This window comes from Homarus americanus, unplaced genomic scaffold (genome assembly GCF_018991925.1).
Source record: "Homarus americanus isolate GMGI-L3 unplaced genomic scaffold, GMGI_Hamer_2.0 scaffold57965, whole genome shotgun sequence".
In the NCBI taxonomy this organism is placed as follows: domain Eukaryota; kingdom Metazoa; phylum Arthropoda; class Malacostraca; order Decapoda; family Nephropidae; genus Homarus; species Homarus americanus.
The window spans coordinates 289,145-302,325 of NW_024725031.1; the positions used below are offsets into that span (position 1 = coordinate 289,145).

A 13,181-nucleotide genomic window follows, 5' to 3' on the forward strand; every position below is an offset into this window, starting at 1 on the left:
TAAAGTCGCCTACTATACAGACTTTGTTGTGTATGGAAGCCCTGCGCATTTCATCCCAGATAAGTCGCTCATTGACTCTGTCAAGATTGGGAGATCTATATATTACTCCTGTGATTAATTTTTCTCTACCGTCGATTAATTCTATCCAAATTGTTTCTGTATTCCGCTCAGTTTTTATTTCCTTATTTATTTCACACTTCAGATTATCCCTAACATAGATTGCTACTCCGCCTCCTTTCCTGGTCTGCCTATCGGTATGGAACAGTTTGTAACCCGCAATTTGGTATTCGACTGGACCGAGAATGGAACCTTGAGGGACGCCATACAAAATTGGTCCTCACCAATACAATATAGATTCAACAATTATAGAAACTCGGCTTCAGACAACGTCTATTGCAATAACTCTCTTGTGCAAAAGTTGCAAAATATCTATGAATCAATATTGCAAATATCCACCACACACACACCCTTGCATCACATCTGCCAACAAAGTGACTACAGTATATGCAACAATAGCATAATGCATGTTGCCAAATTGTATGTGATAACATGTCCCACAATACAAAAACATCTCCCACAATACAACAGGCTCCCTTCCTTCCTCCCTCCCTCTCATCCTTCCTACTTCCCTTTTGATCCCCCTTCCCACTCACTCTCTCCCACTCCTCTCTTATACTCCCTGCCTCCTCTCCCCCCCCCATCACCAGGTCACCGCTCTCTCCCTCACTCCTGTCAGAGAGAGAGAGAGAGAGAGAGAGAGGTACTGGGTATTTAGTCACATAGGTAAGGTAGGTAAGTAGGTACATAATTAAAAGGTGAGATAAGGTAAGGTGAGGTGAGGTGAGGTAAGATAAGGCAAGGTGAGGTGAGGTAAGGTGAGGTAAGGCAAGGTGAGGTGAGGTAAGGTGAGGTAAGGCAAGGTGAGGTGAGGTAAGGTGAGGTAAGGCAAGGCGAGGTGAGGTAAGGTGAGGTGAGGTGAGGTAAGGTAAGGTGAGGTGAGGTGAGGTAAGGTAAGGTGAGGTAAGGCAAGGTAAAGTAAGGTAAGGTGGTCATGGTGCCAGCTGGGTATTGCATCATCACGTGACCTTGGCTTATGACGTCACCGCCACCCCCCCCCCTACCACCTCACTATGCCCATACCCTCTATAATACCTTCTTCAGTAAATACCGTAATTGTTCACTAATAAACTATTAAGTAATCACTATATTACTTACATCTGTTATTACTATGTGTGTGAATGTTTATATATAAATTTTTTTTAAGTATTTTGATAATGAACGAAATCTTTGCTTGTTTACCGAGTGTTGTTTTTTGCGGTGGATAAATTCGCGAGAATGTTTGTAAATTGATGAGGTCATTTTTCGGTGGTTAAAGAATTGTTCATTACCTAATAGCTGGTGTTGTTCACGAAGTTATTCACTGAGTTATATTCATCCATCTATCTGTTCATGTGGGTAACAATAACTGTTCATGTCATTATTTTTATTGTTATTGTTGTTGTTGTTGTTCTTCTTCTTATTATTATTATTATTATTACTCTTCTATATAAAGGTCAGGTTTTTTTAGCATGTGTCTCAGCCAGTTGTCTAGCATGTGTCTCAGCCAGTTGTCTAGCATGTGTCTCAGTCAGATTTCTAGTATGTGTCTCAGCCAGGTGTCTAGTATGTGTCTCAGCCAGATTTCCAGCATGTGTCTCAGTCAGTTGTCTAGCATGTGTCTCAGCCAGGTGTCTAGCATGTGTCTCAGTCAGTTGTCTAGCATGTGTCTCAGCCAGGTGTCTAGCATGTGTCTCAGTCTTCATGATCTTACTAACAGACTATTCCAGGCTGTCTTGGTCGCCTCCCCATCCTCTTGTACCATAACCTAACCTAACCCAACCGAATCTAACTCAACCACGACACATTAATAACTTTTCCTACAGTATGTTGCGTCCACACCGCCTCCCTTGGCCCCCATTTTATCTTTACAACTCACACTAATCTATCTATGCTTGTCTATTCATCTATATTCTATAATATCTATCAACCTTTTCACCAGATAATTATTCTGTAGTGAGATATATTCATTCACTATAATGCATTGTTGATACAGATATAAGAAAAGTAAATATTATTACAATTTGTTATGACATTTGGGAGGGATAAGGCAAAACGGGTGGAGGAGCCAGTCCACCGCCCTAGAGGAGACCAGGTAATGCAGGTACATAAAGTGATGAGGCATTGCCGCGCGGGTCAGTGTTACACGTGCCGTCGTGGGGACAGGACCGCTCACGAGCTCCTCCATTCTCGAGGGGGAGGAGGAGAGAAGGACAAGACTGGACAAAGAAAGTGAAAGGAGAACTAGTGAAAGTGTCAGTGGAGCGTGAAATGCAAGGTGCCGTGGAGGGTGAGATGGTGAGGCTGACTCGGCAGGTTGTCGCGCGAAAGTTATGTACAGTTATTTTAAATATCCTGCCCTGTCATTTCCACCATTACAGATGACTCTTATATACTGTATTTAACAATAGAGAAAAACTAATATAAAGCTCATTTTTCCATATAAAGGAAATTTGGGTATATTGTTTTCTTTATTTCAACGAAAACGGCTGTAAAGTTGCTTTGTACTTAGTATTAAATTAATTTCCATAGATCAACAGATGCAAGTTTTTGTCACAATTCTTTATTTGTAACTAAACAAGAAAATAATAGTCCAATAATGTTTTTACACAGAAAAATTATAATCAAACAAATACGAAGAGAAAATGTTTATAAAAAGTCTTATTTCACGTAAAGCCGGTTAAGAAATTCTTGTTTTAAGCCGATATATATATATATATATATATATATATATATATATAAACGTCACCGTAATCTTTTCATGTAAAGTAAACAGTTGCTGTGTCGTTTAAACATTACGATAATAAATATCCCATATAATTCTTTAACAAAATATAACTACCCAGAGACCGAGTGTTTTTTTAAGGCATCCTAGCTAAACCTAACAAACTGTGTTAAGATACACTAGACAAAACTAAACCACAACGGTGTAGGCAGAGAGGCGCTTAACCTGGAAATGTAATGATTCAGGAAGAACTAGTGTTGAGGGCCAGGAAGAACAAATATGGCGTGTAGAACAAAACGAACAGATCTGAACAGTGAACAAACTTTCAAGATACTCGGCAGCCACTGTAGATACGATTGAATCTTTAATTTGCTGTGCCGATTGATTCTTAAATGCTGTAAAAAATTACCTAATTATAAACTTTCTCGATGTTAATTATATTTATGTTGAGTATAATTGTATTAATATTAATTTATAATATTATCTTTCAATTTTACTTACCCATGTGTTTCGTGTCCAGGTCCACTGGTGGTACCGTGACAACAATGCGTGACGAATGACAACAATGAGTGACAGCAATAAATGACGAGTGACAACAATGAGTGACAGCAATAAACGACGAGTGACAACAATGAGTGACAGCAATAAACGACGAGTGACAACAATGAGTGACAGCAATAAACGACGAGTGACAACAATGAGTGACAGCAATAAACGACGAATGACAACAGATTAAGCGCCGTCGCTTCTTCAGTGTGCGGATTCACTCCATTCACTCACATCTTAATTACTCATTTAATGGCTCACTCCCTCATTCCCAATGGCCCACCTCTCTCTCTCTCTCTCTCTCTCTCTCTCTCAACACAAACAGGACCAACAATCTGCATGTTGCTAGTGACAAACAAACAAACACAGCCTCACCTGACAGTTGCCACCTGGCAACCACACCGTGTTTTTAGTAGTGTCTTTGTTGCTTTGTTTGATTGGCTCACAGTTGGCCACCTCTTGTGCTTCAGAAACCTTACTATACCTATTGATTCTTCTTCTTCTTCTTCATTATCTTGCGGATATATCTCTAGGTCTCTCTACATATCTCTAAATATTTACATCACCCTCCTTCTCTCTTTCTCTCTCTATCCCACTTACTCCCACTTGCCTTCATCAGGGCTCAGAGGGCAGCACACTCGCCCAGACGTTAGCGGGGAGACAGGTTCGACCCCAGACGAAGTCAGGGTCAACAGCTAGCTCGCCAACACCAGCCCAGAGTCTCAGAGATAAATGTGATGAATGTTCCTCTTAAGTGATGATATAAAAATCCACGTAACACAAAAGAATCAATATGTCATCAGAATTAGCACTGAGACTCGACCTTAACAAGATACGTTCACTTCGCATCAGTTAGGAGACGAAATTAACACTGAGACTCTACCTTAACAAGATACGTTCACTTCGCATCAGTTAGGAGACGAAATTAACAGTGACTCTACCTTAACCTACTTACTCTACAGTTTACACGGTGCTTACTCTACACGGTACTCTACACGGTAATTTTTTTTACTGGAGTTGGAATCAAGAGGTGAAGTAAGATGGAAGTTTTTTTTCTTATATAATGACCTCTTGTGTAACTGAATGACATAACTTCCTTTTCCTATTCTTTTTCCTCCCCTTCCTCCTCCTCCTAACTCTACCACTTTCTGGCTGATTTTTCCTCTTTCTCTCGTCTTCGCACTCTCTCGTGGTTCACTTTATCTATATCGTTCTCTCTCTCTCTCCTCTAATATGTCTACGTGTTGTTTTCTCTCACTCTCGCTCTTTCTAGTTCTCTCTACTTTATTCATTTCACTTTCTCTCTCTTCCCTGTTCATTTCTATCTCTCACCCTCTAGACGAGTCCAAAGAATCCGAATTATAATCCTTGAAAATCTGAGGTCGAATCATTAGGAGCTAGAAAAACAGCCTTTCCATCAACCTGCATTCAGCATTCCTAGTTAGTTATACTCAGTTTCTCCCCCACTCCCAGTCACCGTGAAGTGAGAGTAATAAGTAAAAAAGAAAAAGAATAAAAATGCACCTTTCTAAATGTTCTAACATATACTCACGAACATTCGAATCATCAAAGCGAAACAGTTGACGAACGCGGCGGAGAGATTTGACGATAGAGTCAGTTAGTGTCCGAGTCAGCGGGGAAGTGAATGGTCGCTTACAGTCCGTGGCCTAACACAGTCCGCGGCGCCTCTCAAGTGCAGACGATCCACTCCAAAAGATGGGATGGAGGCGACTAGTTCTTCAGTGTGTGATTTGGTCCGCAGTCACCTGAGCGCGTGAGTTATATAGTTCAGCTTTATTACATAATAATACAGTACTAACTTGATCTTTTTTGCAGAATGTTTTGGGAGAAAATAAATAATTAAAGCATCCACTACACGCACACTTCAAGCTGGTATCATGAACATACAGCACAAGTGTTCAGGTTTATCTCTTAGTGTTCAGCATGAGGTAACCACTCCAGCATCGTGTAAGGCGTCTCCACTTGTCATGCTGACGAGGACGAGTGAGTCGAGGGGTCAGTGCCGTCTGTATCAAACTGAGTGTCGTCAGTGTACAGTTACCTGACACACACAGTATACTCACCCTGGCAACCCTTACACCTCTTATGTTCGAGATTAAAATGTCAACAGCACAACTTTGGACAAAGTACCAGCCAATGTGAGTTTGCATCTCCCTCGACCAGTCTAATTCCTACATGAGAATGTACTACATCACTTTTTGTACATAACTATATTGGGAAAAAGACTTGGGTGTGGTGGTAGAGCGATCACTGAAGACAGCTCAGCACGCTGGGGCAACACTGAAGAAAGTCAGCAATATCTAAGAGTCATAAACCATATTTTTTTTATGTAAAGACAAGAAAATGCTCACTCAAATCTACAAACATGGAGACCGCACCTGCAAAAAGCCATCACTAGAAAAAACTCAATTCGGAGCAACTAGAATGATTCGTTTAAAATAATTTATATTGGCAATACACGTTAAGCTGAGGACCTTGGGGCTGACAACTCTTCAGACAAGACAAACTAGGGAGGACCTCGTGGACATCTAAAATCCTAAAAATTATAGAAAACGTTAACCCAGTTCCCTTCTTCAAGGGCCACGAACACAGAGATCACAGCTTCAACCTCGCCAAGGAAACATAAAGAAGGAATATAAGGACGTACTTCACCACACAGTCTTCCAGCTCAAGCCGTGGAAACTATAACAGTACTGCAGGGCATCAAGATATAGAGGGAACCAACACAAGCCTTCCCCCCTCCCCCCCGTCATGGCCACCTCTAGCTGTGGTGGCCGCCAGGTACAGATTAAATAGGTAAATACTCCGCATCAAATACACTGTGACAGACTAACAACTGCTAATAACACATCACGGACGACTGGTATGTGTTCTTACAGCCGCAGCAGTAAGTATCCAGTGTGCATGATGGAGAATACAGAAACGGGTAGAAAATGATAGAGTGCTCAGCCAGGCTCCTCCAGGGACTGTTAATATAAACATCATGGCAATTTGTAAAGATTCTCAAGTTATTATTTAAGAATCATTCAGGTGTTCTACTTTTATTGTATTATTTCTCCACAATGTCCTAATTACATGTGATACTTATTTATGGCATTAGAACTTCATGAAGTATTATTGAGAGTTCTTGTTTTTCTTTTAAAGTTCAAGTGCTCAGGAAATAAGTGTGTGTGTGTGTGAAACTGATGTATCATGTTAACATAGTTTTTCTCGTTATCTTAATTTGAGGGAAGCAGTGAAAGAGAGAGAATAAAAAGAAAAAAAGAGAAAGAGCAAAAGACAGAGAGAAGAGAGAGTGAGTGACCTTGCCCAGACACGGGGTGTAAGAGTGGTTCTGGTCACAGCAGGGGAGCAAGTGTTGGTAACGGCATCTAGAGAGAGCAACAGCAGCAGTAAGAGCGGAACACAGAAGGGGAACTTGATATCCTTTTTGCTTCTCTCACTAGCGGGAGGACGCCGGGTTTGGCCACCGGGATCTGAGACTAACCTAGCAATCTCCGGGGTGCTGGTTCGACAACCCACTGTACTCGTGCGTGTACGAGCCGGGGATATGTAATTAATTCTATTGTACGTGGCTCTGTGACTATCTGGGTGTATGTATTAAAGACGAGATAAACAAAAATGATTTTCCGCGTGCTGGCATTTCGAAACGGGACATAAATTGATACAGAAGAATTACAACTATCAAAGGAGTGGATACTTCATGGTGCCAGCCAGACACAGTGTTCACGGGTTACAAACCTCACTTCTTACATCACGGCGAGTGACAGGTGTGGTAAAACCGACTAATGCCCCCATTACTGTCTATGACTGCTTCCGCAACAGAAAACGCTGTTCCTGTCATTATTTCGGTAATTTGACGTTTCATCTGCTACAGTGACGCTCACAACTCGTCTCTCCGACATCTTTACTATTTTACTGTTATTGAGAAATCAGCTGATGATCCTAAGCAGAATCTACGTACTGTATGTTTGGCTCCTGAGGCTTTACAGTCAGCTGATGATGGTAAACATAAAGAGTTGCTTCTACAAGCATTGTTCCTGCCATACTGCAGCCAGTGACGACTGTAAGCAAAGCAACATTCTTCCCTAACTGGAGGCGCAAGACAGCTTCTACATGACTCATTGAAAGAAAATCCAAAAACAGCAACGACAATTATCAACGAAATTATTCTGAGACTTAACTATAACTAAAGACGTTCACTTACCCCTAATCAGTGGAATACATAATATTGCCGGAATCTGAATAACCGATCCCTGAACAAGAGGCATCTGTGTTATGGTCCCAGGATCTCTTCTGCCAGTCCCCCACCACCACACAGTCAACTGATTGTTGAAAACAAAATTGAAGTCTTGACATACAGTAGTACCAGGAGGAGACACTCCGGCGACTAACAAGCCAACACGTGCTGGGCAGCCTCGCGCACTAGATCCTTCCTCTCGTGTCAACACTGCACAGTGTTGTCTGCTGCTGCAACTTCCACTGCTCTGATAAAATGGGATAATTGATCAACCACAGATAACAACCCACGAGTATGGACTAATATTTTCCATTCAATAAAACCTAACAATAAAAACTTCTACTCTAAAATACTAAAACGTACTGCACTGTACTGTACTACGTAACGCGTTAAGTTGTGTACAATTTCTTTAATAAAGGGTCATTCGTACATTTAATGAGATTCGCCACATATTTTCATTTTCTAAACAAACATGAGTCTACGAAAGGTAACATATAACAGTCATGGTCCAGTCGGTGTGATAAACAGCGGGTGTTCTTGGTGGTCACCTCACAGTTACGTCTTCACTGTTCACTGCTGATGCACTCAATTATCCACAATGGAAGAGTTCAACGTCTTCACAATAAGTACGTTCGTTTACACACAATAGCGGTGTTACTTCTTCATCACAAGCGTGTTCAAATAATCACAATGTGCATCTTCGACACCTCACAATGGGTGACGCGTTCCAATAGGCTTTCCTCGACCTGTCGCTGACCTGGGGGAGAGGAACGCTCTCCTCCCCCACACTACACCAAGCTCCCTCCCCCACACTACACCAAGCTCCCTCCCCCACACTACACCAAGCTCCCTCCCCCACACTACACCAAGCTCCCCCCTCCCCTCACACTACACCAAGCTCCCTCCCCCCACACTACAACAAGCTCCCTCCCCCCACATATACACTCAGTGAGTTATATATCTCAGCACAGTTTAATACAGTCTGACTACCATTCAGATACAATACATTATGTCAGTGTTGCGAGGAAGGTAGAACAGGTCAAGGTCACTTATTAAATGGTCTCCAATCATAACTCACTTTGACCTGACACAACCAATATAAAAAGCCTAAGTGCTAAAGGACCCAGTTCTAATGTTTTTCAGTCCCAATTGGCCCCAACCCTAATGGACACCCCAATCTTAATGAGGTAGACCCCAGCCTTAATGATTAGGTTAGTATGGTGGTGTACTGGACCAAGGCTCAGGGGGGACCAGTTACCACAAGTCCCTGTTCCGCAACCTGATGTCCTGTCGGCAAAGTTCACGACCTATTTCAAGATCTGACCACATGCAAGAAGCAGTATTCCACCGTCACTATAACGTTCGTGCCCACAGTGAGTCAGGTGACATTTGACTAAGTTTCAATATTAGGCCGACCAGGTGTAAAGCAGGTAACACGCCCACCTTGGCCTGGCCTGCCACACACACAGACACTCCCACACCCGTGAGAATAAAAAGCGCGAGTAAGTTGTGTTGCTATGTAAGTTTTTATGCATAAATATAATGAGTTTTAATTTATATAGGACAACTTCAGGTGTTGGGAAGTGCCTCGTTGGTTTAGTCGTTCATATATTAAAAACTTGCCCAAACTTCCCAATGACACTCACACAGGACAAATGAAGCATCGGTTTTGTGCAGTTCGAACATACATAAAGTGTTCGAAGCAATGAACCGTGACGTGTAGACCCGGAGAAACACAAACAGATGACAGGTTAAATTAATGATTATTTCCGCATAGTGAGAGAGGATGGTAGTGAGATTTCAGTGTGTTGTGTGTGTGTCCAGGTGTGTCAGCGTGTGTCCAGGTGTGTCAGCGTGTGTCCAGGTGTGTCAGCGTGTGTCCAGGTGTGTCAGCGTGTGTCCAGGTGTGTTAGGGCAGGATGATAACTCAACATTGGATAGATTTCAATAGAACTTGGTCTTACAAGAAGTGACCCAGACAAGTTGTGAGACATTAAGTCAAAGGTTAACTCAGGTCTACACCCTGTTAATACTCACACGCGCACCTGAAAATAATTACAACATCTGGTTCCGGATTCTCAAAAAGTCGTATGTTATTTTATTATTCCTTTGATGTTTAGGGACGCTGATTACCAGAAGATTCGGCCCCCCCCCCCTCCAGCTTTTCACTTTAATATTAACCGAATCTAACCTGACTTAACGCTAACCTAACCTGACGCTAACCTAACCTAACCTACCTTAACGCTAAAACTAATCTGACGCTAACCTACCCAAACACTACCCTAACCTAACCTAACCCAAACTTAACCCAACCTAACCCCCCCCCCCTCAGTAATATTAGGGTGTTTAATCATCAGGTGAAATAAATTGAAGGTATAATCTTGAGTGACCCGAGACCGCTCCAAGTTCCGACAGTCACAGTGTATTCTTCCAGTTACAGTTAATGGGAGTGAGTGAGTGAGTGAGACGCATCCTAAATTTACAGTGTCGCTTTAACTAAGGATGGACGAGTCAGGGAATGGAATATTTGGTAAGTAATAAATAGTGAGACCTCTTTAGTTAGGTTAGGTTAGGAAAGCTGAGAGAGAGAGAGAGAGAGAGAGAGAAAAAAAAAACATTACAATTTCCTGGTAAATAAACAACCTTGAAAACAGGGAAATGAATTATTCTGGAGGAAATACCTTTCCTCGGGGCACCTGTCATGGGCGCCTCCCCTTGGACAGGTATATTGCTTTAATCACAGGTAAAAGTCAGAGGTGAGTCACAGGCAAGTTGGTGGTAGACAGGTTGGGCTGGTACCTGTGACTGGGTGATTGGTAGACAGGTTGGACTGGTACCTGTGTCTGGGTGATTGGTAGACAGGTTGGGCTGGTACCTGTGTCTGGGTGATTGGTAGACAGGTTGGGCTGGTACCTGTGACTGGTAGACAGGTTGGGCTGGTACCTGTGACTGGTAGACAGGTTGGGCTGGTACCTGTGACTGGTAGACAGGTTGGGCTGGTACCTGTGACTGGTAGAAAGGTTGGGCTGATGTTGTGTTAATAGTGATTTACTCATTGAACTGTACACTGTTAATGTAAGGAAGCATTAACAGAGACAACAAGCTGCTATTTATACAACATTCATAGCAACTAGGAACGGAACAGAGACAGAAGCTACTATTTACAAAGCTTCATCAGGAACTAGGAACATTAACGGGACCAATAAATGACTATTATAAGATCTTGACTATTACAACTCTAAATAGACACTAGAAACTTTTAACAACTAGAAATATTAACATCACTCGAACGCTAAGAAGCTGTTTGTTTGTTTGTTTGTTTGTTTATTTGTTTTCGTGCGTCAATCATGTTTTTTGTTTGTGTAGACTCGAGCCAGATGTGGTTCCTGCTTGTCCCGCCTCGCCTCGCCCCGCCCCGATTCGATTTTTTTTCGATTTCGATTTTTATATATTGGGCACTCCCCTACATCCTTGTGTAAGGTGAAGCGCAGAAGCGTTTACAGTGCCCAACTGGGAAGCATGCTAAGTTCATGCTTGCCTTTATGTCTCATGAGTTAAGGGCGTAGAAGCCTGAAGAGTCAAGGGCGTCCCCGCCCCGTCCCAGGTCACGCATGAAAGGTCAACCGTTAAAGGTGTGCACGTGTTATCTCTCAAGAGGTCAGAAGTTAAACGCTTTTTTTCAGATTTGCCCAGCACGGGGGCTAGTTAATTGGGCACCCCTTTGCATCCTGTGCACAGTGAAACGCCAAAGCGTTTACAGCGCCCAGCAGGGAAACGTGAGGAGTTCTTTGACTCATGCGATTAAGGACACAAGGTTTGATGGGCCATTGATCGTGTCGTCAAGTTACATAGAGTGACAGGAGGACGAATGTGTGGGAGGAGAGGTCACGATACAGTTCATCTGTTTGTGACAAAGTGTGGCCGGTTCCTACTGATGTCAAGTGCCCGGCCTGTCTGATTAAACGTGAAATATCAACAGATGTTTGTGGTCAATTCGGGGATCAAGACACGTTCTTTATTAAACGTTAGTGGGAGTCCAACATTTAAGACGCTAAATGTCGTGGTCAAAACTTTTAAGAGATCAAATAATTAATAGTTTAAATTTTAAGAAGAGAAAACAATAAATATTTCTGCCTTTTTCATGATGAAGTAACAACAGAAAATGGACCAACATGAAGGGGAAACTCCACTAGATGAATCTCCTTAGACAGTATCTGGTGTTTTAATTAACACGTAAGAGAATAAGGGGCGCCGTGTGTGTGGGGTAGCGGGTGCAGTTGCTGTGTAATTATTAGAATAATAATAGTTATAATAATAATAATAAATAATAATAATTAACAAATACAGCTAAAAATATATACAAATGACATACAGTACGTGGTACCGTCAGACCATAAATTATTTTTACCCTTTTGGTGTCAAACAATATGACAGACCTGCAAAAAAATTCCGTACAAAGGTCTGTCATCTGGCTCCACATTGGTAGGTCTGCTGTCCTTATGTGTGAAGCTGCCAGGGTCATTATTCCTGCCTCTTGTCATAATACAACTTCCTTCTCCGTGTTTAGAAATATGAATCGTTTTTTTCTAAAAACAAGGATAAAGGAAATGACATCGCAATCACGCTTACCAACCTTATCGAGACGACAGAAGAGATAGTGTGTGAAAGCCACCCCACCCGCCCAGGGTTCGTGGTAACACTAATGTACGGTCTGGCTGTACACATACATAATATATAATGACCTGAGGGAGAGGATCATTTAACAATTTCAACACATTTACAGTGCAAAAGTAAGAGTGGCAGTGAATAAACACACAGGTTAACTGCGAATTGTTGATAACTTTTACAATGGTTGAGACTGAGCTGTTCTTATAGCGATCAGTGCGTGCTCGTGTGGGCTGGATGCGGTTGTGGTGTCGAACAGCAATACACGGACGAGGGATCTCGGGTGGGAGGAGGAGCCGGTGTCGAGGATGGTGTAGTAGCTCCTCCCAAAACTTACAGATGAGGTCTTGGTGATGACCATAGAGAGTTGAGAGTGTCAGCGCCTCTTGATATGTGGAGTAGGAAGAGGAGAAAATATTTAGCACGCCTTCTTCTGCACTTAAGGAGGAAGACCAGGCAGGGCAAGCGTAAGTGAGCTTAGGTAGTATGAATGTTGTGTAAGCACTAAAGAGCTCAGGTGCGGGAACTCCGAGGAACTTGAGACTACGAAGGATGTGGAGACGAAAGCAGGAAGGTATTGACAATAGCCTTGACGTGTGCTTTCCAATACAATTTGTTTACTATAGTGACGCGGAGGACTTAAGTGAGTCCCAACCTGCAGTGTGTTGGTGCCCGTGTGGCGGAGGGACATGGTCAGAGGAGAGGTTGATGTGCATAACCATGGTCTGTGTGTGTGTGTTGGGGTGTTGTGCGTGTGGGGGGGGTCATGCGTGTGTGTGTGTGTGGGGGTGTGTGTGTGTGTGTGGGGTCATGTGTGTGTGGGGTCATGTGTTGTGTGTGTGGGAGGGCCATCAGTGTGTGGGGGTCAGTGTGTGTGTGGGGTCAGTG

The 13,181-nt window shown here is 42.7% G+C and overlaps 1 protein-coding gene across 6 annotated transcripts in view; it reads left to right on the forward strand.

Moving 5' to 3' along the window:
* The window catches only part of LOC121864605 (torso-like protein), a 42,657-nt gene that overhangs the window by 15,020 nt on the left and 14,456 nt on the right, over nucleotides 1-13,181 (forward strand). For 2 of the 6 annotated variants that reach the window (XM_042363684.1, XM_042363688.1), the window contains exons 1-2: nucleotides 2,245-2,394; nucleotides 4,841-5,141. The exons of 1 other annotated variant lie outside the window; for it this stretch is intronic. In XM_042363684.1, the coding sequence (XP_042219618.1) occupies nucleotides 5,089-5,141 (53 nt within the window). In that variant the 5' untranslated portion in view covers nucleotides 2,245-2,394; nucleotides 4,841-5,088. Of the gene's footprint in view, nucleotides 1-2,244; nucleotides 2,395-3,326; nucleotides 5,142-13,181 lie in introns of those variants that run through there. 3 more of the 6 variants (XM_042363685.1, XM_042363687.1, XM_042363686.1) reach the window with 3 other exon arrangements.